Below are 16,551 nucleotides of genomic sequence, written 5' to 3'. Positions count from 1 at the left end.
TGAACTATTTGTCTTTGTCAACGTGACACATTTTTTACTGATTGGCCGTGTCGGGTGGTGGAGGGTTACGAAACATTTATAAATAAACGCGATCTAAACCCAAAAATCGTTGATTATGAATAACATTGGTCGCGAAAGCCTACGTGTTAAGAACAGGTCTGTCGGAAAGACAGCCCTTTACCGAAAGAACCAAGAAGACAGCTCGCTGTTGTTGCCAGGTTCCCCCGTCCACGTCGCCATCTGAGACCAACAGTACAAGTTCTAGTACTCTAGTGTATAGTAGTGTAGTGTATAGTAGTGGGGTTTGAGTTACACACCCAAAATCGATTCGCACGGAAAAATTGCCCAAGCTATAGGCTGGAAGAGTTGATTGCCGAGTCAACCTGTGGCTGACATTGTACGAGGCGTGAAGATGGCTGGGAGTGCGTCATCATTGCCACGTGCAGGCTGCCTGCAAGACGCGAGGCCTCCCCAGAGTGAGACACAACGGGGTTCTCGCAAACCGAGGCCCCTCCGACAGCCACTGACAAGTGACAAGCCCCTGGGCATACAGTGTGGCCACTGTGTGCTCCAGTTGTAGATATAGCCTGGTGCGCAGACCACCCGCTGACTCGAGAGAGACAATAATGATAACTCGTGATTAATGCGAGAATCTTTTAATTGTTTTAGTTTAATTAAATAATGATAACTTGTGGTTAATGCGAGCATCTGTTCATTGTTTAAATTTAATCTACGAATCGATCTTTAATTCATAAAACCGTGTAAAAACTATTACTTTACGATAATCTCACGCAAAATCGCTCCTGATAACTATTCTGTGTGCATAATTATTCGTTACGATCAAATTAATACAAATGTAATCATTAATTTCAATCGATTATAATTATTCATGAACAACACCCATAACTATTTTAATTGTACTTAATTATATTTAAAAACATTCATAATTTTAAAAATTCCACGTTGGAACAATGCATTGACAACAAAAAAATAAAATGCAACGTAAAAACGTACAGTACAGTGGCACAATGGCGGTCTTGGCCAAGAGCTGGGAGTTGTTTCTCTTCTACGTTAACGTTCTGTCCTCCACATAGGAACCTCCCCCACACCCGAACCACCCTCGCCCCCTGTGCGTTTCCGACTAAACCCGTTAACATTTTGACAAACATCTTCTTGGTTCTTTCGGTAAAGTCACGTAGAAGGGAAGTAATAAAAAAATAAAACATAATAAAATCTAATAATTCTCACTGTGAGAATTATTTGATTTTATTATGTTTTATTTTTATTATTTTATTACTTCCCTTCTACGTGACTTTACCGAAAGAACCAAGAAGATGAATCCCTGCAGTCACGAAAGCTTTAAATCGAAATTTTGACAAACAGTCCGTGTGTTTTATCCGTAGTAGTAGGTAGGCGCTTACACGACCAATATTCCCTATGATGGTTTTTATTTTGGGGTTAGATGGCGGAAAACTAACCCCAAATAAACCTCTATTATAGGCATGCAGTTTGACGTTATACAGTGGAACCCCTTGACGATGGTAGTTTGTTCCACAAAACCGGGCGTTAATTGATTTGGTCATTAAGCGAGTATAGGAAAGACACGTTGAAGGCTTAATTCGTTCCAACAGCATCGAAAGTTACCCTTTTTCACCCAAAAAACGTACTTTGTAATAAAAAAAACCGGATATTAATGCTTAAAGATACTGACATTATAAACACGTAACATTAAAAGAAATGTGGTTAATCAATGCATCAATTAATCTTCCCTGTATCTACAATAGCCAGTCGTTAACAGGGGAATGGTCGGTAAGCGAACACATTGGGCTCTATAGATGCCTATCGTTAAGTGATTAGTCGTTAACAGGGGTGCTTGTTAAGAAGAGTTCTACTGTGTATATATGCACCCACGGGATGGAGCGCGGCAATTTTTGTCCAATCAGAGCACTGCTGTTGTCTGTCCGTAAGTCGATTTGTTCGTAAGTCCCAACTTGAATCCTGTCGAATCCAAACATGTTGTACGGCATCTACACTAAACATGGGGAATGGCTTTAAAAGTTGTATAATATGCTGTAGATCATGATGCCAATGGTTCTTCATGTTCTACAGAATTAGATATCACCAACGCCATTTAGTGCGCGGCAGTTTACCTTACGACCCTCGGTCCGAACAGGCAACTGGACATACGGACAGGTTTGTTCGTATCTCTGAAAGTTCGTAACTTAAATTTTTGTTAGTAGAGGAGTCCCTGTACATATAATCGGCATAATCATCATTTCACTGCAGCTCAAAGACTCAGTCCCTACAGCGTGTGTGTGTGTGTTGGCGAAGTTAGGAGATTGTCTTGGCTTTGTTTTCCTGTAGCAATTGAGAGGTAGGGGGTTCAAGGGTTTGCTGGCCCCTTGAAACCCTCATGGACACTTGAGCAGTTTGGTGGGAGGTGTAACACTCTGCATGACCTCATCTGAAAGCATCCGAAGACTCGTCAGAGATCGTGCTCAGGCGTTAGCCACTCGGGTAAAGGGTGGGGTGACCTCAGCTTTAAGTTTAACATTAAGCAGCTCTGTTCTTGTGAGTGTAAAGATAATGTTTCTCCTTAATTTCTTATTTCTGTATAGACCCATAGAGACACATAGAGACCCACAGAGACCCATAGAGACACAGAGCTTCTATCATTGTGTGGGCTTACACCCAGCAAAACAAATAACAGCAACAACAAAAATTTAGTTGTTTATAAAATTTGAGCCGCAACATCCCCGAGAGGCGTCTTGCAGACATCAAGCAGCGGGCTCGATGATCAGATTCCATTCTCAAAGATCTTGTGCATCCGCGGATAGTTTGTCTTCAAATTCGAGAGGGCCATCCAGAATTCTCTGGCCACACTGTCACCCTTATGGAGCAGCATCGTTATCAGTTGAGATGCAGCTTCAGAGCCACCATTATTTTTTTGAGCGGTCGAGACAGCCTGTGAATAAACAAAAAAATTAAAATGTTAAATTAGCACTGTGTAATTGTTAATACAGAGGCTGGTCTTTGCCATTTCACTGAGTGACATAATACTCACCACAGCTATCAGCTTCAAACACTGTTGCTGAGCACATTCTTAATCGAAATCATCAGTGCACTCAATATGCACACCAAACGTACGTGTACGTTGCACTTCTTTGGCACCACCATACTTTGCCAAACCGCGCCAATCGGAGGTATCCGGGGGGAAGGACAACAAACTAAATACAACAACAACAAGCAGCTGTTCTTAAGAAATTAGTTCGTCAATCTACCAAGCCGTAAGCCCCGCGGTGAACAAGCACTATTCCTTATTCAATCCGTCAACTTTAAATTTGTTTAATTAGCGATTTAGTGCGATTTTTGTGCGCTTATCATGTATTTATTTATGACGCATGCACCACCACATTAACTCACGCGCCTTTGGTGGGGGGGACGGCCCATGCCAAGTCGCACGCCTTCGGTGGGAGTGAGGGGGACATTTTCTTTCGCGTTAAAAATGCCAAAAATATACACTAAACACTGACGTTACTTCTTCACTGTGTGATGTCCCCCCCACCCCGATGCATGCAGTTATTACTACTATACAGTCACTAGATGCTACCAATATAGGCCGTAGATATACTGCAGAGCGGCCGGGGAGATCAGGGGTAGCAGCCCAGCCCCAGCCTGCCAACGTGCCACCTCGGCCGGCTGGACAATCTAGGCGAGGCCGGAGGCTCTGCATGGGACTAGGCCTCACCACGCCACTCTGTAAGGTGAGTACTTTGTGATCTACAGTCGATAAAGACTGCTATACAGTCGGCATGTACTACTGTAGTGATAGCAGGTACCACTGCATTCGGTACGCACTGCTGTTACATTTTTAAGAGTAGTTTTGAAAAACAAATTGGCCCAGGCAACACCGGGTATATAAGCTAGTCTAGATGATAAAAGTGCATCATAGCTCCCTAGTGGCTTCCTAATATCGAAAGGAAGAGACCCATAGGGACCGACAAAGATCCAGAGACTTGTATAGAACCAGAGACCCACAGAGATCCAGAGACTCATGTAGAGCCACAGAAACCCACAATGACCCATAGAGACTCATACTCATATGTATGTACGTATGTTGAACTTCTTTCTGAAATTCAAGTGATCGCCTCTATTTATTTTGTTGAGTTACATTTTTTATGAAACTGTGCGATGGCCAGAGAAACTCATTTGTAACTTATACAATTGAATTGGCACAGAGATCCGCGGAAAATTTGATATTTCTTGGGATTATCCACGACTTTTGAATTATTCCCACCACTAAGGCGCGGATTATCGAGATTCTTACTGTTTTAACAACAAGAGAGATTTCGATTTAAAGCTTTCGTGACTGCAGGGATCCATCTTCTTGGTTCTTTCGGTAAAGTCACGTAGAAGGGAAGTAATAAAATAATGAAAATCAAACATAATAAAATAAAATAATATAATAATATAATAATATTAAATAATATAATAAAATAATATAATAATATAATAAAATAATATAATAAAATAATATAATATTTATTTTATTTTATTATGTTTTATTTTTATTATTTTATTACTTCCATTCTACATGACTTTACCGAAAGAACCAAGAACAATATGCCTTGAATTTCGATTTAAAGCTTTCATGACTGCAGGGATTCATCTTCTTGGTTCTTTTAAATATTTGTTTATTTTTTAAATTATTTTTTTCATTTGTATTATTTTATTACTTCCCTTCTAGGTGACTTTACCGAAAGAACCAAGAAAACAAGAGAGATATAATAAAACATCTTTGATGGGCTCACATTCATCTCGGCAAGTGTGAAGATCTCTTTCTCGAACAGATTTATCAACAGCGGCTGCACATCTCCCTGGATAGCCTCGACCAGCGCCCTTATATTTTTCTGTATGCCATCGAACAGTTGCTCGTCCGAGCATGCGGTCAGTCTACTGAAGGCCTTCTCCTTCGTCGCCACCTCGCCAGCAGGAGTGGTGCTGTATTTTTCTGTTTCATGAGAGGGAGACAAAAAGACACAAACACAAAAGTTTGCGAAGCATCGGCTGGAGGCATTTAGCTAAAAAAAATTCAGCTTAACGTTGTGGTTTTCGCAACTACATCGACAACAACAACCGACAATATCCACTAATTGGCGGTGATGTCACCAATGCGCTTGTACAAGGCTAGGTGTACTTGGAGGTCACGTGAAGTGTCGAAAGCCCGCTAGCAGGAGGTTACGGGACAGACCCAGTTGCCATGGGATGACTGACTGAGCTGACTGGCCGATGCACCACCTGTACCCCCTACTGTGCAAATTTGCTCTGTTTTAGCCGCTCCGCGCTCCGCTCATTGTTGTGAGCATCGCTCCTCTGCCCTCTGTTGTTGCTGGAAGACGACTGCCTCCAACTTCTCAGTAGCAGCGTATTTCATGAGCCTCTTCCACAGAGGCTGATCTTGACACCGCTGGTACCGGTAATTGACAAGTCCACTCAGCTCCACGTTCTCTTGTACCACATCACTCCATCTCTTCTCTAGCCTGTGCCGCACCAATTTAGCCCCACCAATACTAAGCACCTTCCTATGTATTTTGTATCATCAGACACTCCACCCCTGCAACTCCCAATTGGTAATGGGGCAGTTGTGGAGAGAGTGCAGAGTTTCCCATACCTGGGCAGTGTGCTCATGACCAGGTCTGGTTTAACAGCAGTGGTCTCACTCCGAATCAATCGAGCGGCATTATCTTTCCATCGGCTGCATAACGCTGTGTGGAAACTACCTGGTCTGTCACTCCACACGAAGGCTCTCTCGTGTAGTAGGCCAATCAGTTTCAAAGACAATGCCATACATTATTATCAGAGCATGTTTGCATGTTTTTCCACAAGTATGATGTGTGTGTGGGTTAATGCAGTACATGATGATTCCTTGCAAAAGGAACCAAAAGTCTGCATTATATTTTAACACCACCTCTTGTTTTTATTATTGCCAGACATGGTTGTGTATATAAATCACACCTATTCTTAAACTTTAATCCATTATTATTTTGGTATTTATCAAGCTTCAAAACAAACCACACAAAACAATTCGGCTTTTCGATGCGGGGACGGGAGTCAATCGTGTGACGAGATTTGTTTTGTTCGCACCGGTGTGCCTCTTACCAAGGATGGTACCCGAGTTTTGGTTCCACGACTGTGGCAGCGCTGTCTGCCGTCTCTGATGCAGAGGCCAATGAGTTCCAAACACTACAATGAGTGTTACTATTATTATTACGATTATTATAAAAGCAGTGTTTGCTAACATTGTCATTGTACTGTTCGTCTTTGCACCATCCGGCAGAGACGAGGCCATGAACAAAGTCTTTCATGTAGGCCAATTAGTTATGAACGCAAAAATGTTTATGTTATTATCACAGCATATATGTTTGCATTGTCATTGTACTCTCGGTGTTTTAGGGTTGTTCTCTGGTCCAACATGGGTACAGAGACAAGGCCATGAACCAGGCTGTCTCTGGTTGTAGGCCAATGAGTTTCAAATACAACAAAGCCATAACATCATTAGTATATATTTTTTTATAAAAGCAGCAGCCGTGTATCGTTTTGCACTGCTTTACCACAAGCGTGATGTGTAGTCGACACACAGGCTGAGATCCACTCCTTCAGCTGGGGGTAGGGGTCCTGTAGGCTTTCGAGAGCCCTCCAGAGCTTGAGGCACTCGTCCCTGTCGATGAGCTCGTTGATCAAAAAGTTGGCACGCTCCACTTTCCCGTTGATGTCTTTGGCCTCGTTGTATTTCTCACGAGAGATCAAACCCCTGCTCTCCAAGTAGTCGAGCAGGTACGTGGGGTCCCTGCCAATCCACGTCTTCAGTTCCGGCCTCTTCCCTCTGATCAGCTTGGCAGCCATTGACTCGTCCATGTCTCGAACCTCTGGTGATTAATGGAGGAGACGCCACAGTAATTACTGGGGTGCTGCTCTGTCTCTCTTCTCTCTGTGTGTGCATGCATATATAGTGGAAGATTCTGGCAAAAGTAACCCCTTACCTCTGTGGTGGTGTTGAATGCTAACACTATGATGGATGTGATCAATGCCATGGAGGGAAGGCCAATTCCTACCGGCTATACCCGTCATGGAACTTGTAGCCATCACAGCGGCCAAATGTGTGCTCTGGATGGGTGCGAGAGGCTGATAACCCCTCCACCTTCAATTCAATCACCACTAAACTACGTGCAAAAACCGAACTAAGCTTGTGCCAGAGGCTCTGGGGGGACAAGTGTCGACGACTTCTCCTGGCCAAACCCCACTTGGCAGAGCCAGGAACTGAATCTTTACCCTCGAGGTTCCTCCACAAATGGCAAAAAAACGCTGTGACTGGCCACGCGGAATGTTTGAACGCTCACTGTGGAGGAAAGGCTACCACTCCTCTGTTGGGAGCTGGAATAGTACCGCCTGGATCTCTGTATTATTCAGGAGGTCTGCTGGACTGGCTTTGGCTCCAGTCACCATGAGGGGTGGACAGTCCTCTACTCAGTGCAGGAGACTGCCAAACAACAGGGATTGGCTCTTTTTCCTAACAAAACAATGAAGGGGGCGTAGGAGTATGGCCACGAGGTGTGGAAAGCTGTAAGAAGAAGACGGTAGTAGGAGGGGGGGGCACGGCACACTGCCGGGGGGGAGGTGGGGGGCGGGGAAGTAAGCAGGCTGGGAAGCAGCAGAAAGCTGAGGATGCAGACAAGGAAGCAACAACGTAACGCAGTTATTGTTTTACCTGGTTAATAACATCCTTCCCAGCCTGCTTGCTTCCCCACCCCCCACCTCCCCCACCCGGCAGTGTGCCATGCCTTACCAGAGGTCGCAAACGGGTTTTGATTCCTTACCCGTACCCGTACCTGGCCGCACCAGGGTCGCAAACGGGTACCCGTACCCGGCCGTACCCGTACCTTGCCCATACCCGGTCGTGTACGGGTAGGGTACGGGTATCGGGTACCCGATTGCGACCTCTGGGATGAAGCCATGTTGCAGGCGCGGGTGGGTTGATTCTAGGAACTTGAATTGTGAGTAGAAACACAAGACGTTGGGAAATGAGTGACAAACAGTTACTCACCAGTGACTCATGGCCTACCCGTACCCGGCCGCACCAGGGTCGGAAACGAGTACCCGTACCCAGTCGGGTACGGGTAGCCGGGTATCGGGTAGGGTGCGGGTATCGGGTACCCGATTGCGACCTCTGTGCCTTACCGTCTTCTTCCCCCCCTTTGTTCTCCCTTCCCCCGTGCTCTAGCAGCTCACCACTCCTCCTGCCCCACGCACTCCCTACTTTCTGTCCTCCTCCTTGGCTCCCCCCCCCCCTCTCTTACCCCTCTCTTACCAATATAGCCTCTTGCTTGCAACAGCTCTCTTGCCCACTTCAGCAATTGTTTCTTGCTGTGGTTGTCCCACCTGATGACGGACGCTTGTGTTGAGCTCGAAACTTTGTGATTTAATTTAATTTATTTTGTACCTACGTGACTTTACCGAAAGAACCAAAGAGTAGGGATCCCTGCAGTGACGAAAACTTCAAATCTAGATATACATAGATGCCCATGTAAAGACACAGAGAACGATAGACATAGAGACCCATATAGACATAGAGACCCATAGAGACACAGAGACCCATCGAGAGCCATTGAGATACATAGAGACCCATATAGATACAAAGACCCAAAGAGACTGAGACCCATACTAAAACTAAACTATGTTATTATTTTGGAGTGGAGTAACGCGCCCAGGGGTTTGCAAACAGTCTTCACGCATGCGTGAGCTGCGGACAGTGAGGTCACGTCAGGGTGAACAGGTGCAGACAAGAAGAGCAACAGAGAGAAACGAACAATTAAGATGCATAGTGGTGATTGGCTGGCTGCAAATGCAGACACGGTGGAGGCGCCTTGGAGTCTGCAGATGGAGGCAATAAGCATGAGGGTCACCTGAGGTCTCTTATTGAGTGAGGGCATTTAATCTGACGAGCGGAGAAACGCAGACGGGTTGGTTGGGGTGAAGTTAAGGCAGTAGTCAAGAGAAGCGGAATCCTAAGTGTGAGTGCGCGAAGACTAGCAGCAGAGAAGCTAGCAGAGTACATAGCGAGAGGTTAGCAGTAGAGAATCTAGCAGATTACATAGCGAGAGGCTAGCAGTAGAGAATCTAGCAGATTACATAGCGAGAGGCTAGCAGTAGAGAAGCTATCAGAGTGTATAGTGAGAGGCTAGCAGTAGAGAAGCTAGCAGAGTGTATAGTGAGAGGCTAGCAGTGGAGAAGCTAGCAGAGTGTATAGTGAGAGGCTAGCAGTAGAGAAGCTAGCAGAGTGTATAGTGAGAGGCTAGCAGTAGAGAAGCTATCAGAGTGTATAGTGAGAGGCTAGCAGTGGAGAAGCTGGCAGAGTGTATAGTGAGAGGCTAGCAGTAGAGAAGCTAGCAGAGTGTATAGTAAGAGGCTAGCAGTAGAGAAGCTATCAGAGTGTATTAGTGAGAGGCTAGCAGTGGAGAAGCTAGCAGAGTACATAGTGAGAGGCTAGCAGTAGAGAAGCTAGCAGAGTGTATAGTGAGAGGCAGTAGAGAAGCTAGCAGAGTGTATAGTGAGAGGCAGCAGAGAAGCTGGCAGAGTGTATAGTGAGAGGCTAGCAGTAGAGAAGCTAGCAGAGTGTATAGTGAGAGGCTAACAGTAGAGAAGCTGGCAGAGTGTATAGTGAGAGGCTAGCAGTAGAGAAGCTAGCAGAGTGTATAGTAAGAGGCTAGCAGTAGAGAAGCTATCAGAGTGTATTAGTGAGAGGCTAGCAGTGGAGAAGCTAGCAGAGTACATAGTGAGAGGCTAGCAGTAGAGAAGCTAGCAGAGTGTATAGTGAGAGGCAGCAGAGAAGCTAGCAGAGTGTATAGTGAGAGGCTAGCAGTAGAGAAGCTAGCAGAGTGTATAGTGAGAGGCTAGCAGTAGAGAAGCTGGCAGAGTGTATAGTGAGAGGCTAGCAGTGGAGAAGCTAGCAGAGTGTATAGTGAGAGGCTAGCAGTGGAGAAGCTAGCAGAGTGTATAGTGAGAGGCTAGCAGTAGAGAAGCTAGCAGAGTGTATAGTGAGAGGCTAGCAGTGGAGAAGCTAGCAGAGTGTATAGTGAGAGGCTAGCAGTAGAGAAGCTAGCAGAGTGTATAGTGAGAGGCTAGCAGTGGAGAAGCTAGCAGAGTGTATAGTGAGAGGCTAGCAGTAGAGAAGCTGGCAGAGTGTATAGTGAGAGGCTAGCAGTGGAGAAGCTAGCAGAGTGTATAGTGAGAGGCTAGCAGTAGAGAAGCTAGCAGAGTGTATAGTGAGAGGCAGTAGAGAAGCTAGCAGAGTGTATAGTGAGAGGCTAGCAGTAGAGAAGCTATCAGAGTGTATAGTGAGAGGCTAGCAGTAGAGAAGCTAGCAGAGTGTATAGTGAGAGGCAGTAGAGAAGCTAGCAGAGTGTATAGTGAGAGGCTAGCAGTAGAGAAGCTAGCAGAGTGTATAGTGAGAGGCTAGCAGTAGAGAAGCTAGCAGAGTGTATAGTGAGAGGCTAGCAGTAGAGAAGCTAGCAGAGTGTATAGTGAGAGGCAGTAGAGAAGCTAGCAGAGTGTATAGTGAGAGGCTAGCAGTAGAGAAGCTAGCAGAGTGTATAGTGAGAGGCTAGCAGTAGAGAAGCTAGCAGAGTACATAGCGAGAGGCTAGCAGTAGAGAAGCTAGCAGAGTGTATAGTGAGAGGCTAGCAGTAGAGAAGCTACCAAAGTGTATATTCATAGGCTAGCAGTAGAGAGGCGAGGAGAGTGAGAGAGAGAGCAGGCTAGCAGTGGAGAGGCTAGGAGAGTGAGAGAGAGAACAGGCTAGCAGTGGAGAGGCTAGGAGAGTGAGAGAGAGAGCAGGCTAGCAGTGGAGAGGCTAGGAGAGTGAGAGAGAGAACAGGCTAGCAGTGGAGAGGCTAGGAGAGTGAGAGAGAGAACAGGCTAGCAGTGGAGAGGCTAGGAGAATGAGAGAGAGAACAGGCTAGCAGTGGAGAGGCTGGGAGAGTGAGTGAGAGAACAGGCTAGCAGTGGAGAGGCTAGGAGAATGAGAGAGAGAACAGGCTAGCAGTGGAGAGGCTGGGAGAGTGAGTGAGAGAACAGGCTAGCAGTGGAGAGGCTAGGAGAGTGTACGAGAACAGGCTAGCAGTGGAGAGGCTAGGAGAGTGAGAGAGAGAACAGGCTAGCAGTGGAGAGGCTAGGAGAGTGAGAGAGAGAACAGGCTAGCAGTGGAGATGCTAGGAGAGTGAGAGAGAGAACAGGCTAGCAGTAGAGAGGCTAGGAGAGTGAGAGAAAGAGCAGGCTAGCAGTGGAGAGGCTAGGAGAGTGAGAGAAAGAGCAGGCTAGCAGTGGAGATGCTAGGAGAGTGAGAGAGAGAACAGGCTAGCAGTAGAGAGGCTAGGAGAGTGAGAGAAAGAGCAGGCTAGCAGTGGAGAGGCTAGGAGAGTGAGAGAAAGAGCAGGCTAGCAGTGGAGAGGCTAGGAGAGTGAGAGAAAGAGCAGGCTAGCAGTAGAGAGGCTAGGAGAGTGAGAGAGAGAGCAGGCTAGCAGTAGAGAGGCTAGGAGAGTGAGAGAGAGAGCAGGCTAGCAGTAGAGAGGCTAGGAGAGAGAGAGAGAGAACAGGCTAGCAGTAGAGAGGCTAGGAGAGTGAGAGAGAGAGCAGGCTAGCAGTAGAGAGGCTAGGAGAGTGAGAGAGAGAGCAGGCTAGCAGTGGAGAGGCTAGGAGAGTGAGAAAGAGAGCAGGCTAGCAGTAGAGAGGCTAGGAGAGAGAGAGAGAGAGCAGGCTAGCAGTAGAGAGGCTAGGAGAGTGAGAGAGAGAGCAGGCTAGCAGTAGAGAGGCTAGGAGAGAGAGAGAGAGAGCAGGCTAGCAGTAGAGAGGCTAGGAGAGTGAGAGAGAGAACAGGCTAGCAGTGGAGAGGCTAGGAGAGTGAGAGAGAGAGCAGGCTAGCAGTAGAGAGGCTAGGAGAGTGAGAGAGAGAGCAGGCTAGCAGTAGAGAGGCTAGGAGAGTGAGAGAGAGAGCAGGCTAGCAGTAGAGAGGTTAGGAGAGTGAGAAAGAGAACAGGCTAGCAGTGGAGAGGCTAGGAGAGTGAACGGGAACAGGCTAGCAGTAGAGAGGCTAGGAGAGTGAGAGAGAGAGCAGGCTAGCAGTGGAGAGGCTAGGAGAGTGAGAGAGAGAACAGGCTAGCAGTGGAGAGGCTAGGAGAGTGAGAGAGAGAGCAGGCTAGCAGCGGAGAGGCTAGGAGAGTGAGAGAGAGAACAGGCTAGCAGTGGAGAGGTTAGGAGAGTGAGAGAGAGCAGGCTAGCAGTGGAGAGGCTAGGAGAGTGAGAAAGAGAACAGGCTAGCAGTGGAGAGGCTAGGAGAGTGAGAGAGAGAACAGGCTAGCAGTAGAGAGGCTAGGAGAGTGCGAGAGAGAACAGGCTAGCAGTGGAGAGGTTAGGAGAGTGAGAGAGAGCAGGCTAGCAGTGGAGAGGCTAGGAGAGTGAGAAAGAGAACAGGCTAGCAGTGGAGAGGCTAGGAGAGTGAGAGAGAGAGCAGGCTAGCAGTGGAGAGGCTAGGAGAGTGAGAGAGAGAACAGGCTAGCAGTAGAGAGGCTAGGAGAGTGCGAGAGAGAACAGGCTAGCAGTGGAGAGGTTAGGAGAGTGAGAGAGAGCAGGCTAGCAGTGGAGAGGCTAGGAGAGTGAGAAAGAGAACAGGCTAGCAGTGGAGAGGCTAGGAGAGTGAGAAAGAGAACAGGCTAGCAGTGGAGAGGCTAGGAGAGTGAGAGAGAGAGCAGGCTAGCAGTAGAGAGGCTAGGAGAGTGAGAAAGAGAACAGGCTAGCAGTGGAGAGGCTAGGAGAGTGAGAGAGAGCAGGCTAGCAGTAGAGAGGCTAGGAGAGTGAGAGAGAGAGCAGGCTAGCAGTAGAGAGGCTAGGAGAGTGAGAGAGAGAACAGGCTAGCAGTAGAGAGGCTAGGAGAGTGAGAGAGAGAACAGGCGAGCAGTGGAGAGGCTAGGAGAGTGAGAGAGAGAACAGGCTAGCAGTGGAGAGGCTAGGAGAGTGAGAACAGGCTAGCAGTGGAGAGGCTAGGAGAGTGAGAACAGGCTAGCAGTGGAGAGGCTAGGAGAGAGAGAGAGAACAGGCTAGCAGTGGAGAGGCTAGGAGAGTGTACGGGAGCAGGCTAGCAGTGGAGAGGCTAGGAGAGTGAGAGAGAGAACAGGCTAGCAGTAGAGAGGCTAGGAGAGTGAGAGAGAGACCAGGCTAGCAGTGGAGAGGCTAGGAGAGTGAACGGGAGCAGGCTAGCAGTGGAGAGGCTAGGAGAGTGAGAGAGAGAACAGGCTAGCAGTGGAGAGGCTAGGAGAGTGAGAGAGAGAACAGGCTAGCAGTAGAGAGGCTAGGAGAGTGAGAGAGAGACCAGGCTAGCAGTGGAGAGGCTAGGAGAGTGAACGGGAGCAGGCTAGCAGTGGAGAGGCTAGGAGAGGTGAGAGAGAGAGCAGGCTAGCAGTGGAGAGGTTAGGAGAGTGAGAGAGAGAGCAGGCTAGCAGTAGAGAGGCTAGGAGAGTGAGAGAGAGAACAGGCTAGCAGTAGAGAGGTTAGGAGAGTGAGAGAGAGAGCAGGTTAGGAGAGTGGAGAGAGAGCAGGCTAGCAGTAGAGGCTAGGAGAGTGAGAGAGAGCAGGCTAGCAGTGGAGAGGCTAGGAGAGTGAGAGAGAGAGCAGGCTAGCAGTGGAGAGGCCAGGAGGGTGAGAGAGAGAACAGGCTAGCAGTGGAGAGGCTAGGAGAGTGAGAGAGAGAGCAGGCTAGCAGTGGAGAGGCTAGGAGAGTGAGAGAAAGAGCAGGCTAGCAGTAGAGAGGCTAGGAGAGTGAGAGAGAGAACAGGCTAGCAGTAGAGAGGCTAGGAGAGTGAGAGAGCGAACAGGCTAGCAGTAGAGAGGTTAGGAGAGTGAGAGAAAGAGCAGGCTAGCAGTGGAGAGGCTAGGAGAGTGAACGGGAACAGGCTAGCAGTAGAGAGGCTAGGAGAGTGAGAGAGAGAACAGGCTAGCAGTGGAGAGGCTAGGAGAGTGAGAGAGAGAGCAGGCTAGCAGCGGAGAGGCTAGGAGAGTGACAGAGAGAACAGGCTAGCAGTAGAGAGGTTAGGAGAGTGAGAGAGAGAACAGGCTAGCAGTGGAGAGGCTAGGAGAGTGAGAGAGAGAACAGGCTAGCAGTAGAGAGGCTAGGAGAGTGAGAGAGAGAGCAGGCTAGCAGTAGAGAGGCTAGGAGAGAGAGAGAGAGAGAACAGGCTAGCAGTAGAGAGGCTAGGAGAGTGAGTGAGAGAACAGGCTAGCAGTAGAGAGGCTAGGAGAGTGAGAGAGGGAACAGGCTAGCAGTGGAGATGCTAGGAGAGTGAGTGAGAGAACAGGCTAGCAGTGGAGATGCTAGGAGAGTGAGAGAGAGAACAGGCTAGCAGTAGAGAGGCTAGGAGAGTGAGAGAGAGAACAGGCTAGCAGTAGAGAGGCTAGGAGAGTGAGAGAGAGAACAGGCTAGCAGTGGAGAGGCTAGGAGAGTGAGAGAGAGAGCAGGCTAGCAGCGGAGAGGCTAGGAGAGTGACAGAGAGAACAGGCTAGCAGTAGAGAGGCTAGGAGAGTGAGAGAGAGAACAGGCTAGCAGTAGAGAGGCTAGGAGAGTGAGAGAGGGAACAGGCTAGCAGTAGAGAGGCTAGGAGAGTGAGAGAGAGAGCAGGCTAGCAGTGGAGATGCTAGGAGAGTGAGTGAGAGAACAGGCTAGCAGTGGAGATGCTAGGAGAGTGAGAGAGAGAACAGGCTAGCAGTGGAGAGGCTAGGAGAGTGAGAGAGAGAACAGGCTAGCAGTAGAGAGGCTAGGAGAGTGAACGGGAGCAGGCTAGCAGTGGAGAGGCTAGGAGAGTGAGAGAGAGAACAGGCTAGCAGTAGAGAGGCTAGGAGAGTGAGAGAGAGAGCAGGCTAGCAGTGGAGAGGCTAGGAGAGTGAGAGAGAGAACAGGCTAGCAGTGGAGAGGCTAGGAGAGTGAGAGAGAGAACAGGCTAGCAGTGGAGAGGCTAGGAGAGTGAGTGAGAGAACAGGCTAGCAGTGGAGAGGCTAGGAGAGTGAGAGAGAGAAATAGAAGATGTTGTCCACATGAAATAAAAACACGAAAATTGTACAGGGTTGTAAGGTACACTGAGCCACTATGTAGCTTCTTTTTCAGAAGCGGCCTGGCTAATCACACACACAATGATATCACCGCTCAACCAAGGCATTTCCCCTGCATTAGCGAAGACATGTCCAGCGTGTGTGAAATGTTACATAAAAACGGGAAATGAACATCAACAATATCAACAAAATCAACAACATCAGCAGAATGTTAAGAAACTCACACGGGCAACGCAACCTCAGTGGACGCTTTCCGAACTTGGGTTGGGTTTTTTCTTTTCCGCCGTTTTGTGACTTTACGCGGTACAATTCTGGTTTCCTCTTTCACTTCGCTTGCTACCACAGGTGACGTTAGGAGGGGTGGGTGGGTGTTTGGGCGGGGGAGTGGGTTAGTGAGTGGGTGGGTGGATGAGTTAGGTGAATTGATGGGTGAGTGAGTGGGTTAGTGGATGGGTGAGTGGGTTGGTGAGTGATTGATTTAGTAGGTGGGTGGGTGAGTGGGTTGGTGAGTGATTGATTTAGTGGGTGAGTGAGTGGGTGGGTGAGTGAGTGGGTTGGTGAATGGGTGAGTAGGTGGGTGGGTGGGTGAGTGGGTTAGTGAATGGGTTCGTGAGTGAGTTGGTGAGTGAGTTATTGGGTGGGTGAGTGAGTGGGTTGGTGAGTGGTTGTGTGGATCGGTAAGTGAGTCATTGAGTGGGTAGGTGGGTGTGTGAGTGAGTGGGTTAGTGAGTGAGTGGGTTAGTGAGTGGGTGAGTGAGTGATTGAGCGAGTGAGTGTTGTCTGATTGGATTCCTCTGTAATTGTGAAAGACCCCCTGGGAGATTTTTGATCTTCCACCAAGCTGCTGCCCACGCTTCCACCCCTAAACCAGCATCATCCACAGACTGCACAGCCCATGGCAGCAGCAGCAGCAGCGGTTGAAGCCCCTGGTGTAAAATTGGCCTACACCAGAGAAAGCCTTCTGTAGCTCGACCAGAGCTCTGAGTGCTCTGACAGCTTTGCATTGTCCTTGTACTGTTCACCTTTTGGCGTTGGTCTCTGGTCTCACACTCGCACAGAGACAAGGACATACAGAAGAAGGTCTCTGGTGTAGGCCGATCAGTTACAAAGACAATGAATATAACATAATTATTACCAGAGCATGGTTTGTTTGCATGTTGACCACACGTACTGTGTGGTTAATGCAGACTTGATGATGCCTTGCAAGAACCATATCTGTTTGGTAGTTTGAACATCTTCACACAACTGCTGTTTTAGTGTCTAGTTTTATATTTATATAGCACCTTTATGCAAGGCGATTTGCAGGGGTTATGAGTGGTACAATGAGGGTAACTAATGGTGATTTGGTGAAAAGGGATGGGGTATGGGGAGGGAGGTTTAGTGGGTAACGGGAATTAGGCTGGG

At 48.1% G+C, this 16,551-nt stretch overlaps 1 protein-coding gene across 2 annotated transcripts; it reads right to left on the bottom strand.

Annotated features, from left to right (window-relative positions):
* Positions 1-652: 652 nt before the first annotated feature.
* On the bottom strand, positions 653-15,490 carry LOC133359597 (uncharacterized). 2 transcript variants are annotated; one of them, XM_061578059.1, is made up of 4 exons: positions 15,372-15,490; positions 6,612-6,926; positions 4,812-5,011; positions 653-2,965 (listed from the first exon to the last, which is right to left on the bottom strand). In XM_061578059.1, the coding sequence occupies exons 2-4, from the start codon at positions 6,913-6,915 to the stop codon at positions 2,798-2,800; spliced, it is 672 nt and encodes a 223-aa protein (XP_061434043.1). In that variant the 5' UTR covers positions 6,916-6,926; positions 15,372-15,490; the 3' UTR covers positions 653-2,797. The 2 variants fall into 2 exon arrangements, with proteins under 2 accessions (XP_061434043.1, XP_061434044.1); XM_061578060.1 differs by having other exon boundaries at positions 15,386-15,450.
* Between the last annotated feature and the right edge of the window lie 1,061 nt (positions 15,491-16,551).

This window comes from Lethenteron reissneri, chromosome 65, assembly GCF_015708825.2.
Source record: "Lethenteron reissneri isolate LAM-NWPU_2019-01 chromosome 65, ASM1570882v1, whole genome shotgun sequence".
Lineage (NCBI taxonomy): Eukaryota > Metazoa > Chordata > Hyperoartia > Petromyzontiformes > Petromyzontidae > Lethenteron > Lethenteron reissneri.
This window is presented reverse-complemented; position numbering and strand designations above follow the sequence as displayed.

Coding starts and splice junctions, on each gene's coding strand:
- LOC133359597 (XM_061578059.1), bottom strand. CDS start 6,915: ATGGACGAGTCAATGGCTGCCAAGCTGATCAGAGGGAAGAGGCCGGAA. Junction 5,012..6,611: donor GACTACACATCACGCTTGTG/GTAAAGCAGTGC, acceptor CTCATGAAACAG/AAAAATACAGCACCACTCCT. Junction 2,966..4,811: donor TCACACTTGCCGAGATGAAT/GTGAGCCCATCA, acceptor GTTTATTCACAG/GCTGTCTCGACCGCTCAAAA.